General features: G+C 35.0%; 1 protein-coding gene across 3 annotated transcripts in view; it reads left to right on the top strand.

Moving 5' to 3' along the window:
* The first annotated feature begins 744 nt into the window (after positions 1-744).
* The window catches only part of LOC130232485 (peroxisome proliferator-activated receptor gamma coactivator 1-alpha-like), an 89,965-nt gene continuing 72,658 nt past the window's right edge, over positions 745-18,051 (top strand). For all 3 annotated transcript variants that reach the window (XM_056462425.1, XM_056462424.1, XM_056462423.1), the window contains exons 1-2: positions 745-914; positions 8,494-8,673. In XM_056462425.1, coding sequence (XP_056318400.1) covers positions 867-914; positions 8,494-8,673 — 228 coding nt within the window. In that variant the 5' untranslated portion in view covers positions 745-866. The remainder of the gene's footprint in view (positions 915-8,493; positions 8,674-18,051) is intronic.

Below are 18,051 nucleotides of genomic sequence, written 5' to 3'. Positions count from 1 at the left end.
GAAAGGGCATCCGTGCACAAAACATGTGCTGGATAAGTTGGCGGTTCATTCCGCTGTGGCAACCCCTGATTAATAAAGTGACTAAGCCGAAAAAAGGAATGATTTTTAATAAAATGCATTATTTTTAATGCCCTAAAATAAGTGGATAAATAAACTATTTAATGAGTGGAAAAAGGCAGTGATTAACATATTTAGCCATGCATAAAGTCTTTAGTACAATACATTACATAAATGCCTTTTAAATTCTAGGATGAGTGTCTCTCACATGAGCATGATCGTGTTTCGGGGGTTGTGCCATCAACAAGATTTAAACCCCCCTGCTATAAATAACCCGTGTCATCCGAACTGTGCTGGACGCCCTGTGCCTGTTTGATTCACCAAAAGGAACCGACTCAATTTAAGACTCGGGATTCGAACTCTATATTTTCCGAGCTCTGCGCGCTTGAGATCTGCGGTACCGCTGAATAGGCAAGAGTGATCGATTTTACGCACGTAGGTAGAATTGACATTTAGAAGACGTTAGTGAAAGCTGAAGTGAAGAAACTCGTCGTATTTATATCTCGATCTTGGTCCCAATCCCTTGCTGCAACTAGAGGCATGTTGAGAAGAGCGAGAGGTTTTATAGTTGGGCAAGATTTACTATGCGCGTGCCAGACTCCGCCTACCGCACGGCGCGTCATTGGCGAGTAACGGCGAAGGGGAGTCACTCCCCTGCCTACTTTTAATAGCTTTGTCATGTGATGGAAAGCAGTTGTAAGACAGGTGCCCTCGGTTCATTGTCAGTGAGGGGCGCGAGGGAACGAGTGGATTTTCTCTTTTGCCCGTGATTTCTTTTTTATTTTTCCGTGCCGTCATTCAGGGGCTGGATGGCGTGGGACAGGTGTAATCAGGATTCGGTGTGGAGAGAACTAGAGGTGAGAACTGATGTGCAACTTATTCTTCCAGGGCTGGAGCACAATTTTTTTCGTTCTTGAGGAGACGGAGCGCTGAAAAACCCTCCAAGACTGCTACTGTAGCTCCGGTTGACGCACGGGGGAAACGCACGGGAATACGCCGCGTTGTGAGAAGGTCTAATGTGTTGTGTGTGCTGTGATTTATCTGGCGATATAGCGAGAGGCTTTTTCTCGGAGTTGAACAGTGACAGCCTACTTAGGATGTCTTGTCGTGGGAAATTGTGTTGACATGCCCGTGGATGGAGAGCGCGCGCTCGTTTCCTCGCTCGCTGGTAACGCAGGTGATGATGAGACAGGTATATCTGCCTCAGTGCGAGCCGATGTGCTGGAATTACTAATATATGTGCTCAGTGCGTCAGGTATTGTACATCGAAACTTTCCCATCAGAAAAGCAGACACAGTCTCGAACGGAAGCCTGTTCGCGTGCATGCATTCCGAGCGCGTGCTGGATTTATTATTGAAGAATATGAGCTGTGCATTGGGATCCAGCGACAAAAAGCTGAACATCTTTTACTTAGCGAGACATCATCGCGTTGCTCCAGTGCAATACTTCATTAAGGATTGCAGAGCTGTGCACGACGCTTTTAAGTGTAAAGAATCGCGGAAACGCGCAATTCTGGACGCTCTTTGGGCTCGGCGAAATGCAAGATGTGCACTTTATCGTTAATTATGCATTATCAGTGCAGATTATCTATCTATCTATCTATCTATCTATCTATCTATCTATCTATCTATCTATCTATCTATCTATCTATCTATCTATCTATCTATCTATCTATCTATCTATCTATCTATCTAGTAATCCATTGCAGTCGTATTTTAAAAGCATTTCTTGGATGAAACTTTTACGCACCATATAGACACAAATGTCTCGCTGTATATATGATGTCTAGGCTGCACCGTATGCACGTGCGCTATTGTTATGTACATTTTAAGAGGTTAGTTGAGAGTCTCAGTCGGAGCATAAATCCATCTAAACACAATCAGCAAATTGCTTCTCGCTTCCAATTCTAATCATATCAGTTCCAGGTGCCTACAAGTAGCTATTCTCTCTCTCTCTCTCTCTCTCCCTCTCTCTCTCTCTCTCTCTCTCTCTCTCTCTCTCTCTCTCTCTCTCTCTCTCTCTCTCTGCATGTGCTCGTGATAAGCGTGTCCGTATTTTTGAGTGAAAAAAAAAAAACGGGAGAAGGCTGCAGAACATGCATGTCATTTGATCAGATATTATCATTAGTCTGTCACTGCATGTGAGCGTTTTGCTATGAATCTGTGACAGCAGCAGGACGGGGTTTGCGTCGTAAACAGATCTAAACTAAATCAGATGCCGATGATCAAGTGTGTCGTGCGCGATATCTGTAATTCAAACTGTATCATCCTGATGTCTTCGAGCGGAGTGTCGCTTTTTATTTGCGGCATTGCATTCGTGATAGTATTACTGAGAAAACAGCAGAAATGTTGATACGAAGAGGGACTCAAAATGAGCTGTTAGTTAGTAATAATAATAAACATTGTGCTGTTGATGGAAAAGCATCACTCTACAGCACCCTCCGCCGTCTATTCAAACTCTATACACCTGTGCGCGCGCGCGCGGTTGGTCGGTCGGTCTATCCGCGCTCACGGCTGCTGCTGCTGCTGCTTCAGCTTCCACTTCGCTTCTGTTTTACTCACAACATACTCATTGCAATGAAGTACAGTATTCTGACCAATCAGAGGGCGTGGCTGTTGCGCTCTTCCCTACGACGGCCCGCCCCTCCCCTCCCGCAACCAATCACCGAATTGTTTGTTTTCTGGTTGGTTATGTTGTTGTGGTTTTTGTAGAAACCCTGTGTCCACATTTGAATACGCTTGTGGATTAGATATACATGTTTACCTCATGTGTACGTTTGTAAGCGGCAGTGAATAGAGTAGCTTTTGAATACTAGTCAAACAGGTCTGAATTATGTTGGTGAGTTACACTTCCTATGAATCATATAAAGCAGGGGTGCCCAAACTTTTTCTTATGAAGGGCCAAAAACCGAACTTGATTGAGGCTAGTGGGCCGAAGACAAATATAGGTGGGATAATTTACCATGGATAATTTCCTAATTCATTTAATAATGCTTAAAATGACTAAAAAAACAATGCTTTTAATTAACTAATACAGTATTTTGTACATTTTACAATGAACTTAACACAGTCAAAACAAAATAATCTAATTTATAACAAAATTGCACTCGTTTTTGCCTTGATTCGCTTGCCGATGTATTCTGCATAGTCGATGTCTTCTGCATAGTTCTCTATCCGTCGAGTGACAGTATTTACATGTTAAAAAAATCAGATTCGCTTACAACATTTAATTAAAACATTTAATTTCAGTTTGCATTTTTGTAGCTCAGTAAAAAACAAACAAAAAAGGTTATGTCAAATTAAATGATATCTATGTTAAAGTCATTCACCCCAACCCTCTTCATCATACTCAGTCTACTCCTAGATGGGATGGTGGGCCAAATCAAAGGTTGCAAAACACAGGCTCTACTTTAGGCATCTCTTATATAGAGGAACAGTTATTGCTTGTGTAACGGAGGCCAGCTAGTAAGTGCTGTGCAGGTAAACCTCACTCCTTGGACCTCTAAAGGTGCTCTAGCGACAGACGCTAGAGGCCATGGTCTTTAGCCTCCTTGGTAGAGCACCGGACTCCCATGCGGAAGGTCGCCAGTTCGATACCAGCTCGGAGCGAGTTGGGTGGTGTAGGACCGGCAGGGTTACACTTGCATCTGTCAGATAGGTGTGGAGTTTTGAGATATGACGCATGCAGTTTATCCAAGCTTTGGCTAAAATGACTGATAAAGGGTATTTAGTGACAGAGAGTCGCTATAAATTGACTTATTTGATCGATTTTCACATAGTTTGTATTGTATTTTTGTATTTGTTTGTTTGTTCGTTCATTCATTCATTCATTTATTAGTTAGTTAATCAAGGGATATCCATTTAAACATTTTCCTATCAAGGAATATCAAATTTAAACCATCGTCCTGTCTTGAATATCAAAACGCCTCAGTTGTCACATTGCCAAAACATTTCAGGTATGTTAGAGAAAATAGGAAATTTCTTTAGTCTCAAGAATCAATGCATGTTTTGTTTGTGCATCACATGTTAAAACCTGACAAAGGATGACTGGCAAGTTTTATTGGATTCAAAAAGAAAGACAGAAATGAATGGGATTTGGTTTTAAAGTAAATGCAAATCAATAAATAAACAAACCAGAAAAAACAAACAATCAATAAAAACAATGGAAAAGAAATCGGTCTGCAAGCTTATTCCAGGAACATGTTTATATGGAGACTGGCATCTGTATACAAGGTGTTGTGCAGCCCGACCAGAGCTGAATATGATTTAATATCTGTTGATCCCACCGTTTGCGGCCTGATATGTGTTTGAGATCACACAGCTGCTCCAAAGTCAGACAAATAAATAGTAAGTGCAAGCAAACAGTAAAACAAGGCAAATTCTGATAACCCTTTACTCTGCTGGGTTCCAAACAATCGATTTGTAATGGAAAACATGAATGAATGAAGTTAATTTATTAGTCTTTACATATTTAAGTTGATTGAACATAAAACAATTAAGTTGTTGCTCTAAAAATTCAAGAATTGTGTTGTTTTAACTAATTTTAAGTAAGTAGTTTGAACAAACAGCAAGTGTATTTTTTTGTGTATAGTTTAAGTAACAATTCACACCTTGTACTAATGGGTTATTATATGCCTATTATTAAGATATGAACTGATTATTAGCACTTATAAAGTATGATCCTATTTTAAATCTCCAATCCTACTAATTCCCAAACCCAGCTAGTAGCTTACAAACTATTAATAAGCAGCTAATTAGTAGTTTATTGTGCTAAAAGTCTTAATTAATGGTTTGTTAATGTTTTAATTGTACATTAAAATAAAGTCTGACTCATATTCTACTTGAATAGTTGCTAACACTTTATTTTTTAGGTCTGTTACACATGTTCCTTCTACTTACTATAGTAATTATAGTCAATTATGCATATCTGCATGCAACTAACCCTAAACATAAACTTAACCCTATAGTAATTACAACTACACTGTAAAAAATATCCATTATGGATTGCATTATGGGATGTTGATCTCTTTTGATGTTGAAAATTCAACTCAATTTAAGTAATATATATATATATATATATATATATATATATATATATATATATATATATATACATATAAATATATATATATATATATATATAGAGAGAGAGAGAGAGAGAGAGAGAGAGAGAGAGAGAGAGAGAGAGAGAGAGAGAGAGAGAGAGAGAGAGAAATAAGTCTTTAAAATGACAGAAAATTGACTGGCAGCTTATTACAAGGGTTTTGTACTGTAATATAAAACACAAACTCAGACAACATAGCACTTTAAACTATTAAACATGTTCATAAAAGTCACTTTTGTAAAACTTTCCCAGGTTACAAGTTGTTGGAAAAAAGATCAAGATCTTATAATGCAATTTAAAAGCATAAATAAAAATTATACACAAAATAAAACATGAATCTTGCTATTTTACAGATATTTTTGACAGTGTAGGTAATTAAAATTACTCATCATTTAATTGAATTGTTACACTGTAACAAAAGAAACCTTCTAATAAAGCATAACCGAATCGTTTTACCATCATCATGTCTCTGCGAGATTAGACGGCATCACAATCAGACCGTTAAATATGTAACATATTAAGTGTTTTTCATTTATTTTCTCTGCTCTGTCGACTTTTGATGTTGAAAATTCAACTCTACACTAACAAAGTGACTTTTAATGACATTTTAGTTGTTTTAAATAATATAATGTATAAGAAATAATTTATAGCCATCAAAAATGTCCCTGTGAGATTCGACAGCATCATGATCAGACATTAAATATGTAACTTATTAAGTGTTTATCATTTATTTTCTCTACTTTGCTGACTTTTGATGTTAAAAATTCAACTCTAAACTTTAACAAAGGGACTTATATTGGCATTTTAGTAGTTTAAAATAATATAATGTATAAGAAATAATTCATAGCTATCAAAAATGTCCCTGCCAGATATGGCTTCACAATCAGACCATTAAATATGTAACTTATTAAGTGTTTTTCATTTATTTTCTCTGCTCTGTCGACTTTTGATTATGAAATTCAACTCTGCACTCTAAACAAAGTGACTTTCATTGGCATTTTAGTTGTTTTAAATAATATAATGTATAAGAAATAATTTATAGCTATCAAAATGTCCCTGTCAGATCTGATGGCTTCACAATCAAACCGTTAAATGTGTAACTTTAGTGTTTTTCATTTATTTTCTCTGCTCTTTCGACTATTGATGTTGAAAATTCAACTCTACACTTTAACAAAGTGACTTTTATTGACATTTTAGTTGTTTTAAATAATATAATTTATAAGAAATAATTTATAGCTATCAGAAATGTCCCTGGCAGATCCAACGGCATCTCAATCAGACCATTAAATATGTAAGTTAAGTGTTTTTCATTTCATTTCTCTGCTCTGTCGACTTTTGATTATGAAATTCAACTCTACACTTTAAACAAAGTGACTTTCATTGGCATTTTAGTCATTTTAAATAATATAATGTATAAGAAATAATTTATAGCTGTCAAAAATGTCTCTGTCAGATCTGATAGCTTCACAATCAGATTGTTAAATATGTAACTTAAGTGTTTTTCATTTATTTTCTCTGCTCTGTCAACTTTGATGTTACAAATTCATCTCTACGCTTTAACAAAGTGACTTTTATTGACATTTTAGTTGTTTTAAATAATATAATTTATAAGAAATAATTTATAGCCATCAAAAATGTCTCTGTCAGATCTGATAGCTTCACAATCAGATTGTTAAATATGTAACTTAAGTGTTTTTCATTTCATTTCTCTGCTCTGTCAACTTTGATGTTACAAATTCAACTCTACGCTTTAAACAAAGTGACTTTTATTGGCATTTTAGTTGTTTTAAATAATATAATGTATAAGAAATAATTTATAGCTATCAAAAATGCCCCTGTGAGATTCGACAGCTTCACAATCAGACCGCTTAATATATGTAACTTATTAAATGTTTTCAGTTATTTTCTCTGCTCTTTTGACTTTTGATGTTGAAAATTCAACTCTACGCTTTAAACAAAGTGACTTTTATTGACATTTTAGTTGTTTTAAATAATATATTGTATAAGAAATCATTCAAAGCCATCAAAAATGTCCCTGCCAGATCCAACGGCACCACAATCAGACCATTAAATATGTAACTTTAGTGTTTTTCATTTCATTTCTCTGCTCTGTCGACTGTTGATTATGAAATTCAACTCTACACTTTAAACAAAGTGACTTTTATTGACATTTTAGTTGTTTTAAATAATATAATGTATAAGAAATAATTTATAGCTATCAAAAATGCCCCTGTGAGATTCGACAGCGTCACAATCAGACCGTTAAATGTGTAACTTAAGTGTTTTCAGTTATTTTCTCTGCTCTTTTGACTTTTGATGTTGAAAATTCAACTCTACACTTTAAACAAAGTGACTTTTATTGACATTTTAGTTGTTTTAAATAATATATTGTATAAGAAATCATTCAAAGCCATCAAAAATGTCCCTGCCAGATCCAACGGCATCACAATCAGACCATTAAATATGTAACTTTAGTGTTTTTCATTTCATTTCTCTGCTCTGTCGACTTTTGATTATGAAATTCAACTCTACACTTTAAACAAAGTGACTTTCATTGGCATTTTAGTTGTTTTAAATAATATAATGTATAAGAAATAATTTATAGCTATCAAAAATGTCCCTGTGAGATTCGACAGCTTCACAATCAGACCGTTAAATGTGTAACTTAAGTGTTTTCAGTTATTTTCTCTGCTCTTTCGACTTTTGATGTTGAAAATTCAACTCTACACTTTAACAAAGTAACTTTTATTGGCATTTTAGTAGTTTGAAATAATATAATGTATAAGAAATAATTTATAGCTATCAAAACCGTCCCTGCCAGTTTTGATGGTCTCACAGTCAGACGGTTAAATATATAACTTTAGTGTTTTTTTATTTATTTTCTCTGCTCTTTTGACTTTTGTTGGTGAAAATTCAACTCTACACTTTTAACAAAGCGTCTTTCATTGACATTTTAGTTGTTTTAAATAATATAATGTATAAGAAATAATTTATAGCCATCAAAAATATCCCTGTCAGATTCGACAGCTTCATGATCAGACGTTAAATATGTAACTTATTAAGTGTTTTTCATTTATTTTCTCTGCTCTGTCGACTTTTGATGTTGAAAATTCAACTCTAGACTTTTAACAAATTTTTGGACATTTTAGTAGTTTGAGGTAATAATAATACATAACCATTTAAAGCCATCAAAAATGTCCCTGTGAGATTCGACGACATCACAATCAGACCGTTAAATATGTAACTTATTAGAAAAAATGTGTGCAAACACCAAACGAAGACATTTATTGTGTCAGCAAATATGTGCTCAACAATCTCATCTCTCTCTTCCAGTGCGCTGCCTTGGTTGGTGAAGACCAGCCCCTTTGCCCTGACCTGCCTGAGCTTGACCTTTCTGAGCTGGATGTCAGCGACCTCGACGCAGATAGCTTTCTGGGAGGACTCAAGTGGTACAGCGACCAATCAGAAATCATTTCCAGTCAGTATGGCAATGAAGCATCCAACCTGTTTGAGGTAAGGAGGGTCAGCGTACCGCCACGTTTCCTTATCTGTTCATGCATGCTTGTAAAATTAGATATGATTCCAGCCTCATGCAGTTTATTGAGAGTAGGGCTGCACAATATACAATATGCTGCAATATACAGTGCTCAACATAAATGAGATGAAAATTATTTTGATCCATTTCTCAGTGAATATAGGTCATATATTTTGGTGAATTTAAACAAAACAGATTTATTAAACAGATACATTTATTAAAATAATGTTTTAGTCACCGAACATCTTTAGAAATAGAAAGATAACACATTTAAATTCATGCCAAATATTGGAAAAAGAAAGTACAACCTACAAGAATGTCAATAAAATATGAATAATTCTTTGTTTGTCTTGAATTTTGCCCTGATTACTTTGGACTGTTGTCATACGTTATTTTGTTAGATAAGCTCCAGATTTGGCTTCAGTACTGACTAATCTAATGTACGTGCACAAAATATTAATTTAAATGAAAGATTTATGTGGGGTGTACTCATATATGTTAAGCACTGTATGTTCCGAGATGACTTTAGTTTCACCAGATGACTTGAACATCTCTATTTGGAAAGAATTTATAATATTAGATGGATTGGGATGATTTAGTAGGCCAGTGAATCTGTATAAAATATAATAAACATCTGCAAGCATGTGTAAATACAATAAAATAAAGATACAGCTAAAATAAACACTATGCTATTGTTTTCTGATTGCAGTAATTGAATAATCAAATGTAATCAAATGTAAAATAAAAATAAATAAAATATTATATATATATATATATATATATATATATATATATATATATATATATATATATATATAAATAATTGTACTGTTATTGTGTAATTGTACTGTTTGTTTGTAACTTTAATAATGCAATTTTTTATTATATATATATATATATATATATATATATATATATATATATATATATATATATATATAATAAAAAATTGCATTATTAAAGTTACAAACAGTGCAATTTCTCAATCCGGAATGCTTTTAAAATCCTCATACAGTCACAGACCTCTGATAAATTATAATCCAGACTCAACATCGTGCATACTTGCGATTTGACTATTGCGAATGATGATCGCATCGTGATATCGATGCTGAAACGGTATATTGTGCAGCCCTAATTGAGAGCGCTTTTAACTATGATTGTGGAATTGTTCACAAGCTGGTTTATTAGTTAATAACAGAATGTGAATGAGCATTTACTCATGCCGTCTGATAGTATTATGATAAGCACGCAACCTTTGCTCGGTATACTTAAGGTCAGCGTTTGTACCTACAATCTTGTGCCCGGAGCGCTGAAGTTTATGGGTGTTTGTGCGCGCATTTCTCCCGCTGTTCCAGAGTAATGGTCAGTTATAATAGAGTGCTGCAGTGTTCGCCCACTGTTTTAGCAGCCTTGGTTCTGGAAGTATTTTCCCCATGGGGATTTTTAAAAAAGTCTTTGTTTTAAGAGTTATAAGCAGTGAAGCGAGCCAGCCAGCTATGTGGTGAATCGCAATATTACAGACTGAAATGTATTAGACCAAAAGGCAATCCTAGGATGCACTGCGGATAAAATATTCAAATAAAAGACAACGGAGGAGTAGAAAACTGTTGAGCTGGTTACATATGGAATGACTGACATTTGTTGATTACATAAATGACATATTTTACAATTACAATTGAGTATTTAGAGTGTTGGTGCACTGAGGAAGAGCTTTCTGCTCGAAAACCTTGCATTTTTCTTGTATTTTGCACTTTCTGTGGCCTCTGATGGAGCGTATTATATACATTTTGAGGTGCTTTGTACAGTGCATATTTGTATCACTGCTATATTCTGCATTTATGGCATATAATGCGTTTATGAATACAAATATTTAAGATTTAAGCAAAACTGAGACTGTAACTGTGCTTCATGTGAGTGGGCGGAGCCTTCAATTTACATTTCACTGATTGGTGGAGATTCTACAGAATGAGTTACATAGGCCATTTCATTTTGGTCATGTCATTGTCCCCTGAACATATCCTGCTTGTTATACTATTTCATACTTGTAATAAGAGGGAATTCAATCATATCTTCACGTTAAAACAGTTATCATAGTGTTATTTATCAATAAGTGGATCTTTTTGGATTCTTTGAAGCTATGGAAATTAAAAATGTTAAACAGGAAATACATTAGGACAATTGTTATTGTTTACATTCCTCAAAATGGTATGCTGTTTTATGTTAGACATGGTCTTTTTGAAAGAAAAAATGCTGATTGACAGCTTTAAAAATATATTATTATTTTTCTAACTATAATTGAATATTAACTTTTAATTAAATATTACAAAAAGTCACCAGTGCGGTTCTAGCGTATGCATTTTTATGCTGATCTCAGTAAAGAGATGTAATTATTTTACAGTATGTATGCATTGGCTAATTCATACAAATCCATACATCTCCATTCATTCGAAAACGTATGATTTTCAAAAGGAGATGTCCTACCCAAAGCCCACACCTAAACCCAACTGTCATTAGGGGATGATCAGATTGTATGAGTTATGAATTGCTACTAGATTGTGTTGGTATATTTTTAGAGTCACTTTGGGTCACATTAATGACTCTGCAGCACAGACTATTCACTCACCCTCAAGTGGTTATAAACCTTAATGAGTTTCTTATAACCACTATAACCTGATATTTTGAAGAAAGTTGAAAACTGGTAACTATTGACTTTCATAGTAGGAAAAAAAAATACAATGGAAGTCAATGGTTACAGGTTTCCAGCTTTTGTTCAAATGATCATGTTTTGTGTTCAACAGAAGATAAAGTCAAACATGTGGAGGAACAAGTGAATAGTGAGTAAATGATGACAGGATTTGCAGAATTGGGTGAACTATCTCTTTTAATATAACTGAAAAGACAACAATAGTTTCTATTGGCTAATTCGCACCAATCCATACGACTCCATTCATTTGAAAGCAAATGATTTTCAAAAGGAGATGTCCTACCCAAAGCCCATACCTAAACCCAACTGTCATTAGGGGAAGATCAAATTATACGAGTTACAAATTGCCCCTTGATTGTGTTGGTCCCTTTGATGACTCTGCAGTACAGACTATTAACTCACCCTCAAGTGGTTATAAACCTTAATGAGTTTCTTTTAACCACTATAACCACACAATAAGTTATTTTAAAACATTGACTTCCATAGTAGAAAACACAAATACAATGGAGATCAATGGTTACAGGTTTTCAGTTTTCTCCAAATGATCTTCTTTTGTGTTCAACAGCAGAAATATTGTTAAACAGGTAAAGGAACAAGTGAATAGTGAGTAAATGATGACATAATTTGCGATTTTGGGTGAGCTATCTCTTTTAATATAACTAAAAAGACAGCAATATTGGTTTCTATTGGTTAATTCAGACAAATCCATAAGATTCATTCGAAAACGTATGATTTTCAAAAAGAGATGTCCTACCCAAAGCCCACACCTAAACCCAAATGTCATTAGGGGATGATCAAAATGAATGAGTTACGAATTGGCACTAGATTGTGTTGGTATATTTCCTCGTCTCTTTTTTGTATAGTGTAGATGTATTTAATGGCATGTAAATATTCCATTGTAGTTTAGTACAAATGGAGTTCATTTAAAATATACAACTACTTTCATAACTGCATTGTCACCGTAATTTCTAGATGGTCCACTTTTAACCAGCTTGTTCCTGTTGAAAAAGGGAAGAGGTAAAACTTTAAACCTGTTGCAACTCGCGCTTCTTCGTCACCGACAAAGCAAGCAAAGTCCATAGGAAAAAAGAATGAGGCGGCTAAAACAAAGCAGATCTGGCCCTGGCGAGTTCATTATGTGCTATCTGTGTAGATAGAGAAGAGCAATGATAATGCTCTGAGTGCTGACAAATATAGGTCTGTTGCACATTTTGGGGTTTGTGTCATGGTGTGATAGGGAATTCTTCCACAAGACCATTACAAGTGGAAAGCAATCAGATAAAAATGTTAATTAAAGGGATATTTCACACACAAAAAGACATTTAGGAACTATTTTGTCACCCTCAAGTGGTTATAAACCTTCTTATAACCACTTGAACCACATATCTTGGAGAAAGCTGAAAATTGGTAACCATTGACTTTCATTGTGGGAAAAACAAATGCAATGGAAGTCAATGGTTACAGGTTTCCAAATGAACTTGTTTTGTGTTCAACGGAAGAAAGAAAGTCGAACATGTTAGGGAACAAGTAAAGAGTGAGTAAATTATGACAGAATTTGGGTGTACTATCTCTTTTAATATAATTAAAAATACAACAACATTGGTTTCTATTGGCTAATTCGTAGAAATCCATACGACACTATTCGAAACATATGATTTTTATAAGGGAATGTCCTCCCCAAAGCCCACACCTGAACCCAAACATCATTAGGGGATGATCAAATTGTACAAGTTACGAATTGTGTAAATTCGATATTTTGAAAAAAGCTGAAAACCAGTAACCATTGACTTCCATAGTAGCATAGTAAAAACAAATACAATGGAAGTCAATGGTTACAGGTTTCCAGCTTTGTTGAAATGATCTCGTTATGTGTTCAGCAGAAGAAAGAACATCAAACATGTGAAGGGTGAATAAATGATGACAGAATTTGCAGTTTTGGGTGAAATATTTCTTTTAATATAATTGGAAAATAAACAACAACAACATTGGGTTTGTCCACATTTGACCCAATATTGGGTTACAACAACCCAACAATTTTTAGAGTTGATGACTGCAGCACAGACTATTTACTCACCCTCAAGTGGTTATAAACCTTAATGAGTGTCTTATAACCACTATAACCTGATATTTTGAAGAAAGCAACCATTGACTTCCATAGTAGGAAAAACAAATACAATGGAAGTCAATGGTTACAGGTTTCCAGCTTTGTCCAAATGAACTTTTTTTGTGCTTAACAAAAGAAATAAAGTGAAACATGTGATGGAACAAGTGAAGATTGAGTAAATGATGACAAATAAAATAACGTTGGGTTTGTCCACATTTGACCCAACATTGGGTTACGACAACCTAGCATTTTTTTAGAGTTGATGATTCAGACTATTCACTTACCCTCAAGTGGTTATAAACCTAATGAGTTTCCAATAACCACTATAACCACACCATAAGATATTTTGAAGAAAGCTGAAAATCACTAACCATTGACTTCCATAGCAGAAACAAAACAAATAGAATGGAAGTCAATGGTTACAGGTTTCCAGCTTTTGTTTAAATGATCTTATTTTGTGTGCAACAGAAGATAAAGTCAAACATGTGAAGGAACAAGTGAAGATTGAGTAAATGATGGCAGAATTTGCAGTTTTGGGTGAACTATCCCTTTTTAATATAATTAAAAAAATTCAACCACATTGGGTTTGTCCACATTTGACCCAACATTGGGTTACGACAACCTAGCATTTTTTTAGGGTTGATGATTCAGACTATTCACTTACCCTCAAGTGGTTATAAACCTTAATGAGTTTCTAATAACCACTATAACCACACCATAAGATATTTTGAAGAAAGCTGAAAATCAGTAACCATTGACTTCCATTGCAGAAACAAAACAAATAGAATGGAAGTCAATGGTTACAGGTTTCCAGCTTTTGTTTAAATGATCTTACTTTGTGTGCAACAGAAGATAAAGTCAAACATGTGAAGGAACAAGTGAAGATTGAGTAAATGATGGCAGAATTTGCAGTTTTGGGTGAACTATCCCTTTTAATATAATTAAAAAATTCAACAACATTGGGTTTGTCCACATTTGACCCAACATTGGGTTACCACAACATTTTTTTTTAATGTTATTATAACAATTTTAGCATTTTGTAGAGTCATTTTGATGACTCTGCAGCACATATTATGAAAGCATATTTAAATAAACAAAGCATAGTCTTACTAAGGGTGAACCGTTGCTTTAACAAGGTAATAATTACCATGCATTGCTGCTTCTGTAATCTGAAATTCATATATAACATACCTTGGACTGTTTTTTGTTTTTGTTTCATCACCCACTTCATAATTCTCCTGCTGACAGATTAAGCACAAGTTAATCCTAGTTCAGTGAGATGGGACATGAGCTGTCAATAGTGATGAATGTGTGTATTGTATATGCATTTCCAATAGTGGCCTATGTGGGTCAGCGCAGTGCCCAAGAGCGGAGTGAAGACAGGTTAATGAATGGCCAGTTCTTGTGTAAAGCTAGCTGGCAGAACTTTTTCTTCCTCGTCCCTGCACTCATTCAAACCCCTGGCAATGTTTTCTTAACCTGTCTGACTGCGGTATAGTTAATGGGTGGCCTGGCGAGTCCACTGATGTCACACAACAAGCAGGCCACACACACACACACATGCACAGAGACACAGACACTCATCCTGTCTGGGCTGTTTAACAGTTTGAATAGCGATGGCTGCCAATGTTGATTACGATTGGTTTTGTTGTGTTCTCTGCTTGTAGTGAGCAATAAAATAGCAAAGAGCACAAGTATTTGACCCTTTAAAGTCTAAAATAATAATAATAATACACAGTTGTTTTTTTAAATATTAATATTGTATTATTGTATATATATATATATATATATATATATATATATATATATATAATTATTTTTTATACTAGGGATCTTGTTTTTTAATTTTCAATCTTGAATTAGATTTTTTTAGTCTTTTATAGCTAACATTATATGATCTAAATGAAAAGAAAACATCTGTTTTGATCTAAACTTATCAAAAATATGATGTTTATGCGCTCAATATTTGAGCAATGTCACATGCGGTGCGATATGGCAGTATATCAGCACTGGTAGGAGGTGTGTGTCGGTTTAAGGCTGCAGGCTGAGTGCCTTAGTGTCCCACCAGTGACGATATACAGCAATACCGAATTGCTGCTCACGTGATATTGCGTTTATACAACAGTTTGACGACATATCATGTGTATAAAAAAGAAAATCAAACACGTAGAGTCTCAAAAACCCTTTTGTAAGAGGAACTACTTTCTTCCGCCGTTCATTCACATCTGCAGGTGACGTCAGAACAGCAGAAACTGTTAATAATTCACAGAAGTCGCGTTAGAGCTAGTGTTTGAATGATTCTCTTGCGTAATGTCTGAAGTGATGACAAAACAGGTGATTTTGCTGACATTTTAAGATTATAAGGCTGAACGGCATAAATTGCCATCAGTCTACAGTGATTTCCCAGTATCGCAATCAGGAGATCACAGTAATTAACCCCGAAAAAGCCAAAGCAAAGCAAACGCTACCAAATTACTATGGTATTAATACAGCACTACAACATACAAAGCAAGAGATCGACTTAGAAAGTCATTTACCTGTTCTGTATTTGTTGATGTGAATTGTTCAGCTTTAGTTTGAAATGTATGCTGAGAAAATGCTGTTTCTCTCCGCTGAAGACTTATTATGTGGTCTCTGTCGCCATCTGGTGGCTTAACGTCAGCCCTCTTTGCACTGCTCAGTATGACAGGCTAATGGCCGTCGATGTGCTGAATTTTGAATATATAAAATAGGCACTATCCTTATGAATAAACTGCATAGTTGTTATCTGAACAGCTACATTCTCGACTAAAAAAGCTCTAATGCTGCATTATGTTGTCCAACAGCTGCAATATTTGTCAAACTGTAGTCCTCTGTTTGCCACTCGTGTGGGCAGAGTAACACACAAGGGTGAAGTAGCTGTATGAGTGCTGATATTACTTTAATATGTCACAGCTATCAGCCAATCAGAAACGAGAACCAGACAACTGTTTAATAAATAATAATAATTTATATATATATATATATACATATACATATATATATTATAATGAGATCCAGCAACACAGTGGCGCAGTGGGTAGCACAATCGCCTCACAGCAAAAAAGTCGCTGGTTTAAGCTTGGCTGGGTCAGTTGGCATTTTTTGTGTGGAGTTTATAAGTTCTCCCAGTGTTTGCGTGGGTTTCCTCCGGGTGCTCCGGTTTCCCCCACTTGTCCAAACACATGCGCTGTAGGTGAATTGGGTAAGTTGGCCGTAGTGTATGTGTGGGATTGAGAGTGTATGGGTGTTTCCCAGAGATGGGTTGTGGCTGTAAGGGCATCTGCTGCGTAAAACATAAGCTGGATAAGTTGGTGGTTCATTCCGCTGGGGCGACCCCAGATTAATAAAGGAACTAAGCTGAAATTAAAGAAATAATGAGATTTTTATAACCAACTAATTACATAAAATGGAGACATTTTTAATGTCTAAGGAAGATGATATTTAAATGCTTCATTTTATTGTTTTAAAATCCAGTGTAACACAATTATTATGACTGAGAAATAGCGATAGATCATATTTGATATTAATTAAGCAAAAAAGATTTATGGAAATTAACTGAAGTTAAGCTTCAGTTGGGTAAGAGTTTATCTTAAAAATAAAAGAAAGTTAGACGTGTTGAGAATCCACAACAAAAAGAGCTCTTACCTAGTTTTTTTGTGAACAATTGTTTTTAATATTGCTAATTATTGTTCAATTTCTAAATGTTAATGCAAATTAATGGCCCCTTTATAACAGACTAACTGCATAAAATGCATACGTTTTCACTTTTAATCCAATAATGTCTAAATAGGATGATATTTATATGCTATATTTGATCATAGCTCTGTTGTTTTAAAACGTAAAGCAGTATAACACAGTTCTTATGACTGAGATATAGTGATATTTGAGACCAACATTTTAATGTTGAGATTTATGGATATTAGCTTAATTTAAGCTTTAGTTCGGTAAGTGTTTATCTTAAAAATATTAAAAAGTTATGCTTGCGTTTATGTTATATGTTATTGTGGTGGGGAGAGCGTGGACGAACACCCAGAAAGGGGGGAGAGCGAGTGGAGACACCGGCGGCTGGTCAGTAGCCCAATCAGAATAATTAATAACACCTGCTTTCTCTAGTGATTGGGCCGGAGAGACGCCTTCTTAAGGGAGCGAGAGAGACCAGTCGGGAGAGAGAGCTGAGCTACAACCAGCGCCTTTGAGCCTTGTGTTGAACCAGATAAAGAAATAACAATAATAAAATTGTCACTTACCTTATCGCCGACCCTGTCTTCTTCTTCCCACACAAAGAACCCTTCTACAGTTATATATATATTATTATATACAACACTTGTTTTTATTATTGCCTTTTTTGTTCAATATAGAGAGAACACAGCTTATGATTATGTTGTAAAAAACGACGCAAAATCCCCACAACCCACCCAGGTAGACTTGTTCTATAATGATGTTACTGTGAGAAACAACAATAATGTTTGACCAAATAAAGAGTAGAAGAAATATTAAAATATATAACTATTAAATCATGAGATAAGA

Source organism: Danio aesculapii, chromosome 7 (genome assembly GCF_903798145.1).
Source record: "Danio aesculapii chromosome 7, fDanAes4.1, whole genome shotgun sequence".
In the NCBI taxonomy this organism is placed as follows: domain Eukaryota; kingdom Metazoa; phylum Chordata; class Actinopteri; order Cypriniformes; family Danionidae; genus Danio; species Danio aesculapii.
The sequence above is the reverse complement of the archived record's forward strand: the minus strand, read 5'-3'. Positions and strand labels throughout refer to the sequence as shown.